Here is a 20,930-nt window from a genome sequence, read left to right as displayed (position 1 = left end):
GATGAATGAAGCCAACTGGGTCTCAGCTGTGGGGATGAGAGCAAACGGGAAAATTGATATCCTGCCTCCAGGGAGACAGCTATGGCTCAGCTGTAGCTGATTACAGCCATGAATGAATGCAAGCCAAAGGACAACCAGATTTTCTGATTTTTCAAGGGAAATCAAAAATCTTAATTTTAAAGGTTGGCAGAAAATTAAACAACATGGGGGCTGGGTGTGGTGCTTCAAGCCTGTAATCCCAGCACTTGAGAGGCTAAGGTGGGTGGATAGCTTGAGGCCAGGAGATCAGGAGCAGTCCAGGCAACTTAGCGGGATCCCCATCACTATGAAAAAATAAAAAATATTAGCCAGACATGATGGCGTGTGCCTATGGCCCCAGCTACTCAGGGGCTGAGGTGGGAGGATCACCTGAACCCAGGAGTTCAAAGCTGCAGTGAGCTATAACTGCGTCTTTGCACTCCAGCCTGGGTGATAGAGTGAGATCCTGTCTCTAAAAAAAAAAAAAATTTTTTTTTTAATCATGTGAGTTACATATCTCCCTACAGAATCCAGCCTATGAGACATTAATTAGTTTGTAATATCTGACAGCGATAAACTGTGGTAATTTAATCAAGATTTCTATGGATCTTATTGGATATTATTTCATTTAAAAAGTTATATCATATTTTATTCCCCATTGTGAAAATGAAGTTTATAGTTTTCAAAAATCTCTGAAGCATAACAAAAGATTTTATGAAATTTTACCTTCTTATATATGCTCAATATAATAGCAAGGAGAAAAGCTTGTAAAACAAAACAGAAAAAAAGGATAAAGACTGGACAATATTCTCATTTAGGATGAAAAGAGGAGAAAAAGCCACAAAATATATAAAGCCAATCCAGTTACCTGCACTATCACTCCGCAAGGGTTTTCCCCCCAATGGCAAGGATGCCTTAGTCACTACCCTCTTACTGTAGATTCCTTCCTTATGTTTAATGTTAACAGTGGCTGAGACATCATCATCTCTCGTGCCTAGCACCTGCGCTGGGAAGTCTGGAGCAATGGCATCATTGGATCCTACAGAAAAAGGGGAAAGTAATACAATTAACACAAATATGGACATGATAATGAGAAAGACTTTTTTAAAATTTGCCTTTTAGACCAATTCTATGAAGAAAGCACTACAATGGGTAGGATAATGAGAAGGAAATGTCAGTCAAACTGAAGTTGTAAGCTATGTAACATAAATTCTAATAAAACAAGGCAGAGACGCAAATGATATAAGAGAAGACATAAACTGGAGAATCAGTTCAGGAGAGAGAATACTTCCAGCTCACTATGGTTTTGGAGGTAGGAGAAAATGAACTGTACCTTGGAAAAAAAGTTTTTTGATATGGAGAGGAAGGAAGAAAGGCATTTTGGGCAGAAGTTACAGCATAAGCAAAGACAAGAAGTATGTAAGAATAGTGGACACTATACAGTCAGGCTGGATTACAGAATACATTAAGGAGAGTGGTAGGAGATATTAAAAAATAATTGTTTGGAATGAATTCAGCAGTACATGGGATTGCAAGTTGAAGAGTATAAACTTTATTGTATATGAAATGCAACACAATGGAAGATTTTTAAATAAAAGAATAATATAATTAGCTTTGTTTCCAGAAGATTAATCTGACAACAATACAAAAGACAAAACACTGAAAGGAAAATGATAGATGATAAGTAAAAGATTTGAAAGTATTTAATTTTCTTTTAGAATATATTTCAACATTCCTACATTCCTTGATAAAATTAATTAATCCATAACCCATGCCACATCTAACAGTCAAAAGAACATTTCTGGACATACAAAGGTTTATACTAACTACAGAATTATCTTCTATGAAACGATTTTCTCCCCACTATGATCCTGTATTTCCTGAGCTCCCAGAATGTGTATGGCAATAAGAGCTGGGTAAGTACCAGTCTCATCAGTTTAGTGCACAGTAAGCCATGAAGAGTTTTTCAGAACAGATTGCAAGGATAATACCAAGCCTTCTAGGCCAAATAGACAGATTATATTGGTCGCTTCTCAACTTCTGTAACATCACTTTCTCTTATTTGCCTCCTACCTCTCTGGAAACTTATTATCTTTTCTTCTACCAAATCTCTTAATGCTGGAGTTCTTCAAGGAGTCAGAACTGGTCTCTCTTCTCTTCCTAGATAAACTTATCAACCACCTATGTATATGCTGATGAACAACAAATAATATACCATTGGACAAGACCTTTCTTCTGAGCATCTGACTCTAGCATTCAGGGACACAGCTAGCTCTTACAGCATTTTTACGGAAATCAGAAAAAGATGTCTCTTCCTCAAATAAAAATGTTTAAGTTACCTATACATTGTGGTACAACACAAACAACTGTAAATGGTGGTCATTCTCTTCACAAATCCTCCTAGGGAGTACACACCAGCAGCAGCATGCACATGCACACTCTGCACCACCACCTTTGTTCTCCAAGAGAGGTGGCTCTGTCAAGTTCAGTCAGGTGAGGAAAAATTAAATCTCTGAGAGCAGTGGGTGAACGAGCAAGAGAATCAACCTCAGAGGAGGTGACGGGCAGCTGAGAGTGCAGTCACACGTGTGTGTGTCAGTGAATGTAGGTATACTTATTTTCCTGTACCTGTGCATAGCTATAATATTTGCAAGTATAGACTTATGTTTGGGGCAACACAAGAGTTAACATTATTGCTCCAGAACTCTAACTAAAGATCTGGGGTATTCACGCACATCGGTGTGTTTTCATAAAAGTATTTATTTATAATGTGAATAGTGCCACCTTACATGTGGTGTGTGTTGCACACAAACTTAACATGTGTAAACCAACTCTGCCTACATTCAATTGAAGACCTAACATCTCTATGTGGGTATAACAGGAATCTCTTCCCCTCCCTTTTTTTTTTGAGACTGAGTCTTGCTCTGTCACCAGGCTTGAGTGCAGTGGCATGATCTCGACTCACTGCAACCTCCACCTCCCAGGTTTAAGCAATTCTCCTGCCTCAGCCTACCAAGTAGCTGGGACTACAGGTGTGCACCATCCAGCTAATTTTTGTATTTTTAGTAGAGATGGGGTTTCACCATGTTGGCCAGGATGCTCTTGATCTCTTGACCTCGTGATACACCCACCTCGGCCCTTCAAAGAATTGGGATTACAGGTGTGAGCCACTGTGCCGAGCCAGAATCTCATTTTTAACATGAGATATTTTGATCATCTTCCCCAAATCTGTTTCTTCCTCAATCTCCAACTCAGTAAATGGAACCTCTATTCACGTAGTTGCTCACTCCAGACATTTTTTTCATGCTCTTCTCCCTCACTCTCCGTATTCTATCATCAAATCTAGGAGAAACTATTTCTAAAAGGAAGGTGACTATCCATTTCTCCCTACCTCTATTGATAATACGAATACTGATGCTACCTACCATCTCTGGTACTGTCTACAGCAACAGATTTCTAACTGGTGTCTCCGCTTGCACTTTAACATGCCCCTGCATGGCTCTCTGCCTTCCCATTTATAAACCATTTCTCCACATAGTGGCAAGAATAAACTTTACAAGTATAAATCAACCGTAACTTGCAGTAGTACTAGAATAAAACCCAAACATTTTAATACCATTGATAAGCTCCTGCATGATCTTGAACCTACCTTGCCCACTATGCTCTACCCTGTTAAAGAAAACTTATGGGAATCCATTGTTTTCGACTAAGCTCCTGCACTAGACCCCAACAGACCAAATCAAAATGTAGTCATTTGTGCCATACAACCAAACTGAAACTTTAAGAAGGAAAGTCCCAAATTAGGCCAGTTTTTTCTAAAAACAAGAGATTCACACAGCAACTAATTTAAAAAGGGGCCAGTTTACCCTGAGCTGGCGTAAAAAGGAACTTCTCTCTGCTTTCATCTTTACCAGGAAAGTAACACCTGAAGTAATTTGATGTTAATCAATAAGCTTTTTTTGGTATTACAGATGACCCATCACTTACAATGGAGCTATATCCTGTTAAGTCCATCATAAGTTGTAAATACTGTAAGTCAAAAATGTATTTAATGCCCCTAACCTACCAAGCATCATAGCTTAGCCCAGCCTACTTTAAACATATTCTGAACACTTACAATAGTAGCCTACAAGTGGGCAAAATCATCTAACATGAAGCCTATTTTATAATACAGTACCAAATAGCTCATATAGTTTATTAAACACCATACTGAAGTATGGTTTCTACTAAATGTGTATCACTTCCATACCATCATAAAGTCAAAAAATAGTTAAGTGGAACCATTGTACACTGGGGGCTGTTTGTATTGTGTTTCCTTGTTCCTGGTCTGGCTACCTTATCAGAACCAACTGCTCTGCCATGCCCAATGTCCCTTTTCTATATTAAAGAATGAGATATTGCCTGATTCATAAATCACTATGAAAACCAATTAGATCTTTAAATTTGTTGAAATTTCAATCCATGCTGCCTTCTTTCCATTTGTCAAATGCATCAAGCTCTTTTCTGCTTCAGGGGTTTTCCCTGTCTTGTTCTCTCTGGCCAGAACAGTCTCACACTCCACTCTTTGCCTACCTAACTCATCCTTATCCTCTAGAGTTCAGCTCAAAAGTTTCTTCCTTGAAAAGGCCTTCACAAGTGTGTAAAACAAAATTGAGTCTACTTGTTTATCTTGGAACTCTTTATTTTCTAAGCATTTATCATTTATAATTATGTACTTTTTTGTGGTTTAATATCTGTCACCCAACGTGAACATAAACTCCATGATAGTTTATTTTGAGCAATACAGAAATTGTAACACCTACCACAGAATATCTGCTTGGAACACGGTAACATCTTTAATAACTATTGTTTGAATAAACACATGAACATGTATGAATTGAATAAATACATATATGAGCTGACAGCTTCCTATCATTTAAAAAAAAAACCTGGGCCGGGCGCAGTGGCCCACGCCTGTAATCCCAGCACTTTGGGAGGCTGAGGCGGGTGGATCAGGAGGTCAAGAGATCGAGACCATCCTGGTCAACATGGTGAAACCCCGTCTCTACTAAAAATACAAAAAATTAGCTGGGTATGGTGGTGCGTGCCTGTAATCCCAGCTACTCAGCAGGCTGAGGCAGGAGAATTGCCTGAACCCAGGAGGCGGAGGTTGCGGTGAGCCGAGATCACGCCATTGCACTCCAGCCTGGGTAAACAAGAGCGAAACTCCATCTCAAAAAAAACAAACAAACAAACAAAAAAAAACACAAGAAACCTGATCATTGTAGAAAATTTAGGAAAGTATGAAGGAAACAATAAAAAATAAAACAACTAAACCTTGGTTATTATATATCCTTCTAAGTGAACATATACAGGAATCATTACTATTCTTTCACTAGAGTTACATTTCAAAAGAAATTTAGGGTTTAAAGTCAGCATGTGAGGTGAAATCCTTGTCAAAGAGGGTCAAAATCACCCCTGAAAATATCTTAAGAAGGCATATGCTGAAACTGACATCCTGTCTGCTCAAGAGACCCACCAGAGTCCACTTTTTCCTCCAGGCTTGCAACATTTCACTGAACCTGAATCTGACCACCTGATGATGTACCTGATACAGTATCAAAAAGATATTTCTTCAAACTCAAGAATCACACCCAGGCAAGCCAGATAAGATGTTTACACTATAAAAGGCAAACCCGAGGAGATAGAGGGAAGATGGTGCTGTAGGACCAACACAGGATTGCAGCTCTCAGTGAAAGCGCAGAGGGTGAGTGGACACCACATCTCCAGACGTATCTTTATTGCCCACAAACCAGGAGATTCCCAGGTGTAAGAGTCCCACCGGCTGCCAGCACAGCTGTTTGGGGAGGTGTGGCTGTTTGGGCAGGCACCGCAGCACAGTGGCACTCTGTACATAACACACCGGTTTGGTTGCCCTGTTAAACAGGCAAATGGAGATTTCAGAAGGCAGATTAGCACGTTCATCTGATTAAACAGGACTTAAATGGAAAGCCAGGCCAGGAGGTTCCTGGGCAGCAATGTTGTTTCAGCCGGCACAGTGGGTCAACGCATGGGAAACCACACAGATCCCGGGCCCCTTTCAGCAGGCGACTGGAACACCTGGGAGAGAGTCAACCATTCAACTTAAAAAAAAAAAAAAAAAAAAAAACGGCTCTGAGGCAGGGAGCCAGGTGATCAGGCTCAGCGGGTCCCACCCCCACAAAAACAAACAAAACAGCAACTGGAAACACTCGGGGTTGAGAGTTTCATGGCAAGCACAGCTGACCCCAGGATGGTGCAGCTCGGTGGGGGAGGGGCATCCGCCATTACCAAGGCACTCGACCCCTACGGAGGTACTCTGCCATTGCTGACTCAGCCTGCCATTGCCGAGGCAACCCGCCATAACAGAGAGAGTCCACCATTACAGAGGCGGGCCACCTTCCCCACAGTAGTTCTAACCACACCCATATAAACAGGACTGCAGGGAATTACACATGGCAGCAGGGCGGAACCCATGGCAGCAGGGCGGACCCGAGAGCAGCTCAGTGTAGCCTCTGCAGGCGGCAGTGACTAGACTGCCTCCTTGCTGGGCAGGACAGTGCAACGGATACTCATAAATAAAGCCCTAACTCCCTGGGACAGAGCATCTGAGGAAAAACAGGGGCTTTATGAGTTCTGGTGCAGCAGACATAAACGTACCTGCCTAGCAGCCCTGAATGAACAACAGAGCTCACAGCTCAGCACTTGAGCTCCTATAAAGTACAGACTGTATCCTCAAGTAGCTCCCTGACCCCCGTATATCCAAAGAGTCACCTCACAAAGGACTGATCAGACTGACATTTGGCGGGCATCATTCAGGGACAAAGATAGCAGAAGAAACTGGTAGCAACCCTCACGGTTCTGCAGTTGCTACAGGTGTTCCCCAGGCAAGCAGGGCCTGGAGTGGACCTCAGCAGTCCTACAGCAGAGGGGCCAGACTGTTAGAAGGAAAACTAAGAAACAGAAATACTTCATCAACAATCCGGACGTCCACTCAGAGACCCAATCGGAAAATCAGCAACTACTCAGATGACAGGTGGATAAATCCACAAAGATGGGAAGAAACCAGAGCAAAAAGGAGGAAAACACCCGAAACCAGAACACCTCACCTCCTACAAGGGACCACAACTCCTCACCAGCAAGGGAACAAAGCTGGATGGAGAATGAGTGTGATGAAATGACAGAATCAGACTTCAGAAGGTGAGTAATGAGAAACTTCCGTGAGCTAAAAGAACATGTTCTAACTCAATGCAAAGAAACTAAGAACCTTGAAAAAAGATTTGAGTAAATGATAACAAGAATGAACAACTTAGAGAGGAATATGAGTGAACTGAAGAAGCTGAAAAGCACAACACGAGAGCTTCGCGAAGCATGCACAAGTTTCAACAGCCGAACTGACCAAGCAGAAGAAAGGACATCAGAGGTCGAAGATTAACTCAATGAAAGACAACGAGAAGGCAAGATGAGAGAAAAAAGCGCAAAAAGGAATGAAAAAGCCTCCAAGAAATGTGGGACTATGTGAAGAGACCTAATCTACGTTTGATAGGTGTACCTGAATGTGACGAAGAGAATGAATCCAAGCTGGAAAATACTCTTCGGGATATTATCCAGGAAAATTTCCCCAACCTAGCAAGGCAGGCCAATATTCAAGTCCAGGAAATACAGAGAACACCACAAAGATACTCTGCAAGAAGAGCAACCCCAAGGCACATAATTGTCAGATTCACCAGGGTTGAAATGAAGGAGAAAACACTAAGGGCAGCCAGAGAGAAAGGTCGGGTCACCCACAAAGGGAAGCCCATCAGACTCACAGCAGATCTCTCAGCAGAAACCCTACAAGCCAGAAGAAAGTGGGGGCCAATACTCAACATCCTTAAAGAAAAGAACTTTCAACTCAGAATTTCATATCCAGCCAAACTGAGCTTCGTAAGTGAAGGAAAAATAAAATCCTTTGCGAACAAGCAAGTACTCAGAGATTTTGTCACCACCAGGCCTGCTTTACAAGAGCTCCTGAAAGAGGCAGTACACATAGAAAGAAACAACCAGTACCAGCCACTCCAAAAACATACCAAATGCTAAAGAGCATCAACAAAATGAAGAATCTGCATCAACTAACGGGCAAAACAGCCAGCTAGCAGCAAAATGGCAGTAGCAAATTCATAAATAACAATATTAACCCTAAATGTAAATGGGCTAAATGCACCAATCAAAAGACACAGACTGGCAAATTGGATAAAAAGCCAAACCCATCAGTGTGCTGTATCCAGGAAACCCATCTCACATGCAAGGATACACAAAGGCTCAAAATAAAGGGATGGAGGAAGATTTACCAAGCTAATGGAGAGCAAAAAAAAGCAGGAGTTGCAATTCTCGTCTCTGATAAAATAGACTTTAAAGCAACAAGGATCAAAAGAGACAAAGAAGGCCATTACATAATGGTGAAAGGATCGATACAACAAGAAGAGCTAACGATCCTAAATATATATGGACCCAATACAGGAGCACCCAGATATATAAGGCAAGTTCTTAACGACTTACAAAGAGACTTAGACTGCCACACAATAATAGTGGGAGACTTTAACACTCCACTGTCAATATTAGACAGATTGACCAGACAAAAAATTAACAAGGATATCCAGGACTTGAACTCAGACCTGGCTGGAACAAGCAAACCTGATAGACATTTACAGAATTCTCTACCCCAAACCCACAGAACATACATTCCTCTCAGCACCACATCACACCTACTCTAAAACTGACAACATAATTGGAAGTAAATCACTCCTCAGCAAATGCAAAACAACTGAAATCATAACAAACAGTCTCTCAGAAAATAGTGCAATCAAGTTAGAACTCAGAATTCAGAAACTAACTCAGAATCGCACAGCTTCATGGAAACTGAACAACTGACTTTTGAATGTTGACTGGATAAACAATGAAATAAAGGCAGAAATAAAGAAGTTCTTCGAAACCAACGAGAACAAAGACACAACATACCAGAATCTCTGGGACACAGTTAAAGCATTCTGTAGAGGAAAATATATAGCAATAAGTGCCCACATGAGAAGAGTCGAGAGATCCAAAATTGACACTCTATTGTCAAAATTGAAAGAGCTAGAGGAGCAAGATCAAAAACACTCAAAACCTAGCAGAAGACAAGAAAGAACTAAGATCAAAGCAGAACTGAAGGAGATGGAGACACGAAAAACCCTTCAAAAAATCAATAAATCCAAGAGCTGGTTTTTTGAACAGATCAACAAAACAGACAGACCACTAGCCAGACTGATAAAAAAGAAAAGAGAGAATAACCAAATAGATGCAATAAAACACGATAAAGGTGAAATCACCACAGATTCCACAGAAATTCAAACCATCATCAGAGAATATTACAAACAACTCTATGCACATAAACTAGTAAACATGGAAGAAATGGATAAATTCCTGGACACTTGTGTCCTCCCAAGCCTAAACCAGGAGGAAGTCAAAACTATGAATAGACCAATAACAAGGTCTGAAGTTGAGGCAGCAATTAAGAGCCTACCATACAAAAAAAGCCCAAGTCCAGATGGGTTCACAGCAGAATTCTACCAGACACACAAAGAGGAGCTGGTACCATTCCTTCTGAAACTATTCCAAATAATCCAAAAAGAGGGAATCCTTCCCAAATCAATTTATGAGACCAACATCATCCTGATACCAAAACCCAGCAGAGACTCAACAAAAAAAGACAACTTCAGGCCAATATCCATGATGAACATAGACGCAAAAATCTTCAATAAAATAGTGGCAAGCTGATTGCAACAGCACATCAAAAAGCTTATCCACCATGATCAAGTAGGATTCATCCTGGGGATGCAAGGCTGGTTCAACATACGCAAGTCTATAAACCTAATTCACCACATCAACAGAACCAAAAAAAAAAAACCACATGATTACCTCAATTCATGCAGAGAAGGCCTTTGACAAAATTCAACAGCCCTTTATGCTAAAAACCCTCAATAAACTCGGTATTGATGGAATGTATCTCAAAATAATGAAAGCTATTTATGACAAACCAACAGCCAATATCATACTGAATGGGCAAAAACTGGAAGCATTCCCTTTGAAATCTGGCACTAAGCAAGGATCCCCTTTCTCACCACTCCTATTCAATAAGTACTGGAAGTTCTAGCCAGAGCAATCAGGCAAGAAAAAGAAATAAAAAGTATTCAAATAGGAAAGGAGGAAGCCAAATTATCTCTATTTGCAGACGACATGATAGTATATCTAGAAGACCCCATTGTCTCAGTCCAAATACTCCTGAAACTGATAAGCAACTTCAGCAAAGTCTCAGGATACAAAATCAATGTGCAAAAATCACAAGCATTCCTAAACACCAATAACAGACTTAAAGAAAGCCAAATCAAGAACAAACTGCCATTCACAATTGCAACAAAGAGAATAAAATACCTAGGAATACAACTAACAAGGAATGTTAGGGATCTCTTCAAGGAGAACTACAAACCACTGCTCAACAAAATAAGAGCGGACACAAACAGATGGAGAAACATTCCATGTTCATGGTTAGGAATAATCAATATTGTGAAAATGGCCATACTGCCCAAAGTAATTTACAGACTCAACACTATCCCCATCAAGCTACCATTGACTTTCTTCACAGAACTGGAAAAAACCACCTTGAACTTCATTCAGAACCAAAAGAGAGCACGCATAGACAAGTCAATTCTAAGCAAAAAGAACACAACAGGAAGCATCACACTACCGGACTTCAAACTATACTACAAGGCTACAGTAATCAAAACAGCATGGTACTGGTACCAAAACAGAGATATAGACCAATGGAACAGAACAAAGGCAGCGGAGGCAACACAACATATCTACAACCATACAATCTTTGATAAACCTGATGAAAACAAGCAATGGGGAAAGGGTTCCCTGTTTAATAAATGGTGTCGGGAAAACTGACTAGCCATGTGCAGAAAGCAGAAGCTGGATCCCTTCCTGACACCTTACACTAAAATTAACTCCAGATAGATTAAATACTTAACACAAGACCCGGCACCATAAAAACCCTAGAAGAAAATCTAGGCAAAACCATTCAGGACGTAGGAGTAGGCAAGGACTTCATGTCCAAAACACCAAAAGCATTGGCAACAAAAGCCAAAATAGACAAAAGGGACCTAATCAAACTCCACAGCTTCTGCACGGCAAAAGAAACAGTCATTAGAGTGAATCGGCATCCAACAGAATGGGAAAAAATTTTTGCAGTTTACCCATGTGACAAAGGGCTGATAACCAGAATTTACAAAGAACTAAAATGGATTTACAGGAAAAAAACAAACAAGCCCATTCAAAAATGGGCAAAGGATATGAACAGACACTTTACAAAAGAAGACATACATGAGGCCAACAAACATATGAAAAAATGCTCATCATCACTGGTCATCAGAGAAATGCAAATCAAAACTACATTGAGATACCATCTCACGCCAATTAGAATGGTGATCATTAAAAAATCTGGAGACAACAGATGCTGGAGAGGATGTGGAGAAATAGAAACACTTTTACACTGCTGGTGGGAGTGTAAATTAGTTCAACCATTGTGGAAGACAATGTGGTGATTCCTCAAGGACCTAGAAATAGAAATTCCATTTGACCCAGCAATCCCATTACTGGGTATATATCCAAAGGACTATAAATCGTTCTACTGTAAGGACACATGCACACGAATGTTCACTGCAGCACTGTTTACAATAGCAAAGACCTGGAACCAACCCAAATGCCCATTGATGATAGACTGGATGGGGAAAATGTGGCACATATACACCATGGAATATTATGCAGCAATCAAAAATGATGAGTTCGTGTCCTTTGCAGGGACATGGATGAATCTGGAGAACATCATTCTCAGCAAACTGACACAAGAACAGAAAATGAAATACCGCATATTCTCACTCATAGGCGGGTGATGAGCAATGAGAACACATGGACGCAGGGAGGGGAGCACTACACACTGGGGTCTATTGGGGGGAAAAGGGGAGGGACAATGGGGGGGAGCTGGGGAGGGATAGCATGGGGAGAAATGCCAGATGTGGGTGAAGGGGAGGAAGGCAGCAAATCACACTGCCTATGCAACTATTTTGTGTGTTCTGCACATGTACCCCAAAACCTGAAATGCAATTAAAAAAAAAAAAAGGCAAACCTGAGGACTACACTGAACTTCGAGAACGAAGTTTGCCGTCTTTCATCACATACTCCTCCCATAGTCATATGTTCATAAAGGGTAGAGTCCATGCACAAAACACCCGTACTTTTAAAATTCTTTCTCTCCTCTTTTGTTAAATATATGTATTTGAACTTAAATACATGTATGAGACAATATCAATGTATGCTAAAATTATTTATCATAGCTAAAGACATCTCACTGTTCTACTCATCTGATTTGTTTACACTATCTTAAAGTTTCCTGTTTCTTGTTCTATTATTTTGCTAATTTCATATACTCAACAGTGATTTGAAAGATAGATTTCTACTTTCAAAATTCAATTAAGTTTTTTTTTGGTAGCTTTTTAAGTTTTTTTAACTGTGGTAAAACATACATAAAACATAATATATTGTAGCATGTATCAGAATTTCATTCTTCTTTAAGGCTGAATAATACTTCATTGCACATATACATCACATTTTGTTTATCCATTCATAGATCAATAGACATTTGGGTTGTTTCCACCTCTTGGCCAATTGTGAATAATGCTGTTATTGGGTATATGAATAGCTCTTCAAGATCCTACTTTCACTTAGCTGGGGTATATATTTAAAAGTGGAATTACTGGATCATACTATAATTCTATGTTTATTTTTTTGAGGAACAGCCACAATGTTTTTCATATTGGCTATACCATTTTACATTCCTGCCAGCAATAAGCAAGGGTTCCAAATTCTCCATGTCCCTGACAACACTGACAATGTTCCATTCTGTTCGTTTTCTAAAGTAAGTAATTCTAATGGATGTGAAGTGGTATCTTCTTACTGTGGTTTTGGGGTGGTATTTCACTCATGATTAATGATGTAGAGATTTCCATGCGCCTACTGGCTATTTGCAGGTCTTCCTTAGAGAAATGTCCATCAGATTCTGTGCCCATTTATGGATTAGATTATTTGGGTTATTGTTGTAAGAGTTCCTTACATATTCTAGATATTAATCCCTCATCAGATAAATGATTTGCAAGTATTTTCTCCTGTGATTCACCTTTTCATTCTGCTGACTGTGTTTTGTGTACAGAAGTTTTGAATTCTGATAAAGTCTAACATATATTTTTTTGTTTTGTTGACCGTGTTTTTTTGTTTTTGTTCTTTGAGACATGGTCTCACTCTGTTGCCCAGACTGGAGTGCAGTGGCACAATCAGAGCTCACTGCAGTTATAAACTCTGAGGTTCAAGTGATACGCATGCCTCATCCTTCCAAGTAGCTGGGACTACAGGCATAGGCCATCATGCCTTGCTAACTTTTAATTTTTTGCAGAGACATGGTCTTCCTATTGCCCAGGTTGATCTCAAACTCCTGGGCTCAGGCAATCCTCCCATCTCGGCCTCCCAAAGTGCTCGTATTATAGGAGTGAGCCATCGCACCTGGCCTGGAAATTTAAATAATACAACGTAGCAACTCTGGAAATCAGATTCTACTTCCATCCCTGGGTTTGTTGTTACTTTGTGTTGTTTGTTTAATAACTTTTCTAAACTAATTCTGTAAAGTCTATATTCTTTGTTATGTGTGGCCACTGCAGTTACTACTCAATTAGCTTAGTGGTCAGCTAATGCCTGAACAGATTTCCTTAAATGCCTAGAACCAATAAATCTCCTGCCTTCATCAAATGGCTCCATGCACATATTGGGATATATCTTCAGCACTGACCTAGGCAGCTGTCAACTCTACCTTAGCCTTCCCTTTTCTTCTTGTATAGAGCCTCAACATCAGCCAGAGATAACACGAGGCCCCTGGGGTCTTTCCTGAGAATACACAGGCCTATGACTGTATGGGATCTCCCAGAGTCTTAGGAATATGTCAGAGCCTTTCAAAGCATCCATCAACCTCTTATCCTTAAGTTTTCCTTTTAAGCTTTTCAGTTAGTTTACTGTTTACCTCAACTGTTGGTCTTCACCTCAGCCATTTTAACATTAAAATTCTTGCCTGTAAATGTTTTTGATAAACATCTTTCCCTCCCCTTCACCAGAGGCCTTTAGAACTGGATGGTTCCCAGTCAGGTCAAGTAAAGACAAGCCTTTTCAGTGGACTTTTCCATGGAACCACTAGATAGGTCAAATATTGACAATTCTTTGGGAAGGAAGTTTAAAAAGAGATCCAGCTCCATTTTGCTTCCTTTGGTCTTGGGAAAGAAAGCTGTATTTCTTAAGGCTATCACTGAGCTGAAGTACTGGGAATGGGACGACTAGGGCAAGTTAAAATGACAACGCTTACTCTTCTCAGAGGGATACAGCCATTTTTCTTGAATAAATACTCCCTGGCTTGCTATTAAGACTGGTTAATTTCCAAACATTTATCTCTTTCTTCGGAAAGGCTTCGGATGGCTGTTGCCTTGGTTTTTTGTCATTGTTGTTGCTATTTGGATCTTATGCATTCTATTATTTACTTATTCTCATTGAAGAACAATTATTTGGCCCAAATATTTGCTAACAATGATGTATGTCTTGCTTTTGTCCCCAAATGCTAATTGGCTCCTCTCATAGCTATAGATGTACAAACATATTCATAGATAACGGCTAGGAATTAGAAAAATTCCTAGGTTTTCATCTAGTATAGGTCTACGTGTCTGAGAAAGGATTTTTTTCTATTCCCAACTTCCTCACTCTCAGCATAGATGGTGAACATAAAAAAACAATCTCAAGTGTGTATGGCAACTAGATCTTTTCTTGTCATACTGATGCATACAGTACTTTATTACAGACACTATATTTCTCAGGATACACTGTGCCACTCCTGAGTCATTTTCTTCTCTCATTACCCACACTGTTCAATCTTTCTCTAAGTTAATCTCTCCAACCAGATGGAAGTGCTAGTGACATATATGGATGGTAGGACAATGGAGGCCTCAGAAAGTATTGGCACATCTGAACAGGTTTCTACTGTTCACAGACATTCTGTCTTTTGAAGTATGAGTGAGTGGGATATAAGATGTTTCTACCTATAATCAATAAGTGAGCTTGTTTTCTTTCTGGTCGCCAATAAGAGTGTTTTTAAAACCATAGCCTTGCAAGGAGTAAACATTTCTGCATTTATGCAATAAACTTAATTGTAACTTTTGGTGAGTATTTTTGTGGTTCTTTTTTCAATGCCATCATTATGGGAAATTAAGCAAGGCTATATAAGAGGCTTTAATGCAGTTACCATCAGAAGCTACTTTGGTTCTCTTTCATATAAAAGTAACTAAAATGTCTACCTAAGACCAGGAACAACTTTTCCTTTCTTTGTAATTTCTATACATATAGTGATATTTATGGACAATCATGGAAAAAACAATTTGTCTAAAGTAAACCAAGTCATGTCTGTGGACAACTCAAAACACTGTCCCACCAATCAAAACTCTACACAAGACCAATTCTGCACCCTTAACTTAAAATCCCCACAGGAAATACTTATCTAGTCCCTCCCTGGGGTAGTATTCACTTCCTAACTCTGCAGTTCCTCTGTAGTGGATTCACAGGGATGCTACAAGATATTTTTAAATTCTAGAGAAAGGACCGTGATAAACTACTAGCTCAAGGTCAAAGTGTCAACATCAGATAGTGCTATGTTCCGTTCAATGCTGTTGTGCCTTTGCAAAATCTGGATTTTTGGCAGCTGCTGTAATAAAAAGCAGAAAATAAGAGTGTTCAATCTCATCTCATCGTTTGGGAAGGTGCACAATGTCTAACAACTACACATATGTCATTAGTAAGTAACCGTGGTTATTTATGAACAAAATTTTCTTTTAAACACCAAAACCAAAAAGAAATAACAATTTTGTTAAATAAGTCATTAGATCAAAACAATTAGTATTTATGTCCTAATTCTTTAGTTGCTATTTGAAAAAACTAATTGTTTATTATACATAAAGCTGAGAAAATAAATCCATGAAACACTAAAACTAATTATTTATTATACATAAAGCAGAGAAAATAAATCAATGAAACATTAATGGTGCGGAAACCAAGAAAGCTTAGAAACTTTGCCCTAGATGGAGCCCACTAACCCAAATAATGATCCATACAATTTCCTTCATCAAATATTTACAAACGCTTATGTGTATATAATATATCTGATCAAATAACTCACCTCTCTGAACCAGAGATCAAGGTATGAAAAGTTCCATATTTCACTGAAAAATTAAAGAGCACTTGACTTTTGTTACTCCAGATTCAACTAGTCAACACAAAATAAAATCTCAAATAATAAAACTTTGAATAATTTCTGCATAATACCTGAATGGGAGCTTTCAACGGTGGTATCTGATTTGGAATCCAAAGATGGAGGGATTTGTCTTAACTGTGGAACATAGTACATCTTCATACTACCAGAAGGCTTATATGGCAATAATAAAGGCTGACCTAAGGAGGTAAAAATCAGAACAATTAATAAGAAAAACATTTATCAATTCATTGAAGAAATATGGAATGCCTTCTATGTGCCAGGCAGTGTTCATGATATTTGGAATATATGAGTAAATAAACAGAAATGTATCTCTGCCTTCAAGAAGAATGAGAATTCTGAGGAGGAAAATATAGAGTAAATAATTAACATACTAAATGAGTAAATTATCTAGCATTTTAATAAATTATAAGTGATACAGGGAAAATACAGAAATGCTGAGGGTAATCAAGCATACAGGAGAAATTGGGGTTTAAAATGTGGAGAAAAGAGAGTTTAAATAGAATGGTAGGGATAGGTTTCATTGAGATGACTTTTTAACATTCCATTCCATATATAGATGACTCTAACAAAAAAATATCTTATCTTACATTGAATCCACTGGTCATAATTAACCATTTATACTGGTCTTATTCTGCTTTCAGAGTCATAGACCTTAAGTCTAATTCTCATCTACGTGACAGAGCTTCAAAACAGTTTCTACTGCAAGACTATTAATTTTCAATATTAAGAAATATAAAAGTAAAAACTACAAGTCCTACCACTCAAGGATAATTATTATTAACATTTTAATGTATAACTTACCCATCTTTTCCTGTTTTTTATGTGTTTACAAAGCTGTCTGCATACAGTATGCATAATTTGAAATTCAGCTTTTCTACTTTATATTTATAATATTCATTTACTTCCTATTCTTCACACTTCTATGGTTATACCACAGGTTAAATATAGTCAACTCTTACTCTAATGTTGAAAATTTAGGTTGAGTTAAATGTCCAATTATAAAGAATTCTGAGAATGAAGACTTTCTGACTTATACTTATTCTCCCCCATGATCCACCTGAGATAAATTCTCTTCTCAAAGTGAAAAACTACACCATTTATGAAGTTTTAAAAAAAAAGTACTGATGGCTAAATTGCTTACTGTCTGTGACTATTTACTCTTCCAACAGCATATGTATAGTCATTAAGAAATGATTAATTGCTAATAGGGGTAAATGGAACCTCACTTTTAAAATATGCACTTATTATGGAGGTTTAACTTTTTTCCATACATTAGTTTTTCGTTCATGATTGGTAGAAACTGTCAAATGTCCTCTCGTGTCCAACTTCCCCTCCTCCTTACATCTATATACTATGTTATCCAATCTCCCACACAGCCATGTATGCACATGTGAATAACTTTGTTCTTCCCGCAGGATGAGCGCGAGAATGTGTGCAACTTTGAGGCATTCCGATAAAGGTATACCATTAAAGACCCCCACTTCCTAGGTACTGCAAACCATGATGGCTGTAGCAGTTACTCTAGACCCAGAAATGGAAGTCACACTTCCAGAGATGGAAGGATGCCAGAGCCACCACACATGCAGCTCAGTTATCTGCTCTAGACTACTTATCTGCAATTTAGGGTTTCTGTGATAAAATAGCTTATACCATAGCCTAAAGTAATAAGAAATGCAATTTCCAGTAAAGTCTTGGTGATGCACTGGAATCAGAGCCAGTGGACTTGGGGGGCATGCAACCCAGTAAGACACCAGCCAAAATGGCTAAGGGAGCACTTGTGCCACTCCACACCCAAACCCAGGCAGCACAGCTTGCAGCTTCAGGAGAGATTCCTTCCTTTCAATTTGGGAAGACGGAAGATTAAGTAGGCCTTTGTCTTGACCTGTATACCAGCTCAGCCAAGATATGACAGAGATGCCAGGCAGAGTCCTAAGGCCTCTATTCTATGACTTAGCTTCTGGACACCATTTCTAGACACACCCTGGGCCAGAAAGGAACCCGCTGCCTTGCAAGGAAGGACCCAGTCCCAGTGGGATTCATCATCTGCTGACTGAAGAGCACTTGGGTCCCGAATAGTCAGCAGTGGTAGGGAGGCAGTTCTCACCTGGGTGACTCTAGAGATGTGCTGGCTTCAGATGTGACCCAGCACATTCCCAAATATGGTGGCTATGAGGAGAGAGAGGCTCCCTTTGTCTGAGAAAAGGAGATGGAAGATTAACTAGGACTTTGTTCTGCAGTTAGGTGCCAGCTCAGCCACAGAGGGGTAGAGTACCAAGTAGGCTCCAGGAGTTCCTAATTCCAGGTCTTGGCTTGTGAATGGCATTTCTGGACCTGCGTTGGGCCAGAGGGGAGCCCACTGCCCTGAAGGGAGAGTCCCAGGCCTAGCAACATCCATCCCAAATGACAAAAGAGCCCTTGGGCCTTGAATGAGTATCAGTGGTAAGCAAGCAATACTCACCACAAACCTGGGGCAGTGGTGGCCATGGGGAGTGACTTCTCTGTTTATGGAAAAAAGAGGAAAGAATGGGAAGAACTTTGTCTTGTGGCATGGATGCCAGTTCAGCCACAGCAGAATAAAGCACTGTTTCTGACTTCAGGTCATGGTTCCCAGACAGCAATTCTGGACCTGCCTAGGGCCAGGGGAAATCACCACCCTGAAGGGAAGCACACAAGACTACCTGGTTCTGCCATCTTTTGATTGTAGAGCCCCAGGGTCTTGAGCAAACATAGGCAGTATCCAGGAAGTGGTTACTGTAGACCTCAGGTGAGACCCAGTGTGTGCTGGCTTCAGGTCTGACCTAGAACAATCCCACTGGGGTGCTTGTGTCACCCCTCCCACAAGCAGCTCAGCAGAGAGAGAGACTCCATTTCTTTGGGAGAAAGTAAATGAAGGGAACAAGAGTCTCTACCTAGTAATCCAGAGAATTCTTCTGGATCTTATCAAAGACTTCTGATATGGTTTGTCTCTGAGTCCCCACTCAAATCTCATCTCAAATTGTAATCTCCACATGTCGAGGCAGGGACCTGGTAGGGGGTGACTATATTATAGGGGTGGTTCTCCCACATTGTTCTCATGATAGTGAGGGAGTTTTCATGAGATCTTGATGGTTTAAAAGTGGCAGTTTCCCCTGTGCTCTCTCTCCTGCTGCCATGTAAGACATGTCTTGTTTCCCCTTCACTTTCTGCCATGACTGTAAGTTTCCTGAGACCTTCCCAGCCATGTGGAACTGTGAGTCAATTAAAACTCTTTTATTTGTAAATTACCCAGTCTCAGGTAGTATCTTTAAAGCAATGTGAAAATGAACTAATACAAAGATTTGGTACCAGAAGTGGGGTACTACTGTAATCTGAAAAAGTGGAAACAACTTGGTAACAGGCAGAGGCTGGAACAGTTTGGAGGGCTTAGAGGAAGACAGGAAGATGTGGGAAGGTCTGGAACATCCTAAAGGCTTACAGAATGGACTCTGCCCAAAATGCTGACAGTAATATGGACAATGAAGTCCAGGTTGAGGTGGTCTCAGATGGAGATGAGAAACTTGTTGGGAACTGGAGTAAAGGTCACTCTTGCTATGCATTAGTAAAGAGACTGGCAGCATTTTGCCCCTGTCCTAGAGTCTATGGAACACTGAACTTGAAAGAAATGATTCAGGGCATCTGGTGGGAGAAATTTCTGAACAGCAAAGAATTCAAGAGGTGACCTGGCTTACTGTGAAAGCATTCAGTCATGTATATTCATAAAGAGAGAGTTTGAAATTGGAACTTAGGTTTAAAAGGGAAGCAGAACATGAAGGTTTGGAAAATTTGCAGCCTAAGTGGTAGAAAAGAAAAACTCATTCAAGGAATTCAAGCTGGCTGCAGAAATTTGCGTAAGTAATGAGGAGCCAAATGTTAATAGCCAAGATAATGGGGAAAGTGTCTCCAGGGAAGGTCAGAGATCTTAACTGGAGTCCCTTCTATCACAGGTCAGAAGGACTAGTAGGGAAAAATGGTTTTGTGGGCCAGGCCCATGACCTAGCTTCTCTGTGCTGCCTTGGGACTTGGTGCCCTGTGTCCCAGATGCTCCAGTTCCAACTATGGCTAAAAGGGAACAAGGTACAGCTCAGGACATCGCTTCAGAGGGTGCAAGCACCAAACATGGGCAGTTTCCACGTGGTGTTGGGCCTACAGGTGCGCAGAGGACAAGAGTTGAGCTTTGCGAGCATCCACCTAGATTTCAGAGGATACATGAATGCCTGGATGTCAAGGCAGAAGTCTGCTGCAGGGGAAGAGCCTTCATGGAGAACCTCTACTAGGGCAATGCAGAGTGGTAATGTGGGGTTGGAGCTCCCATTAACAGTCCCTATTTGGGCACTGCCTAGTGGAGTTGTGAGAAGAGGGCCACCATCCTAAAGACCCCAGAATGGTAGATCCACCAAAAGCTTGCATTGTGCACCAGGAAAAGCCACAGGCACTCAACGCCAGCTCATGA

General features: G+C 40.2%; 1 protein-coding gene across 13 annotated transcripts in view; it reads right to left on the bottom strand.

Moving 5' to 3' along the window:
• ALMS1 (ALMS1 centrosome and basal body associated protein) overlaps positions 1-20,930 on the bottom strand; it is a 225,484-nt gene that overhangs the window by 70,121 nt on the left and 134,433 nt on the right. For 9 of the 13 annotated variants that reach the window (XR_013526474.1, XR_004733517.3, XR_008476280.2 and 6 more), the window contains 2 exons: positions 16,513-16,638; positions 887-1,057 (listed from right to left, as the gene is read on the bottom strand). Coding sequence is in view for 8 of the 13 variants with exons in the window: in XM_035272302.3 (XP_035128193.3) it covers positions 887-1,057; positions 16,513-16,638 (297 nt within the window). In the remaining 5 variants the exon portion in view is untranslated. The remainder of the gene's footprint in view (positions 1-886; positions 1,058-16,512; positions 16,639-20,930) is intronic. The other 4 variants (XR_013526473.1, XM_035272305.3, XM_078349078.1 and 1 more) reach the window with 1 other exon arrangement.

The sequence above is a fragment of the Callithrix jacchus genome, chromosome 14 (assembly GCF_049354715.1).
Source record: "Callithrix jacchus isolate 240 chromosome 14, calJac240_pri, whole genome shotgun sequence".
Taxonomy (NCBI): domain Eukaryota; kingdom Metazoa; phylum Chordata; class Mammalia; order Primates; family Cebidae; genus Callithrix; species Callithrix jacchus.
The sequence above is the reverse complement of the archived record's forward strand: the minus strand, read 5'-3'. Positions and strand labels throughout refer to the sequence as shown.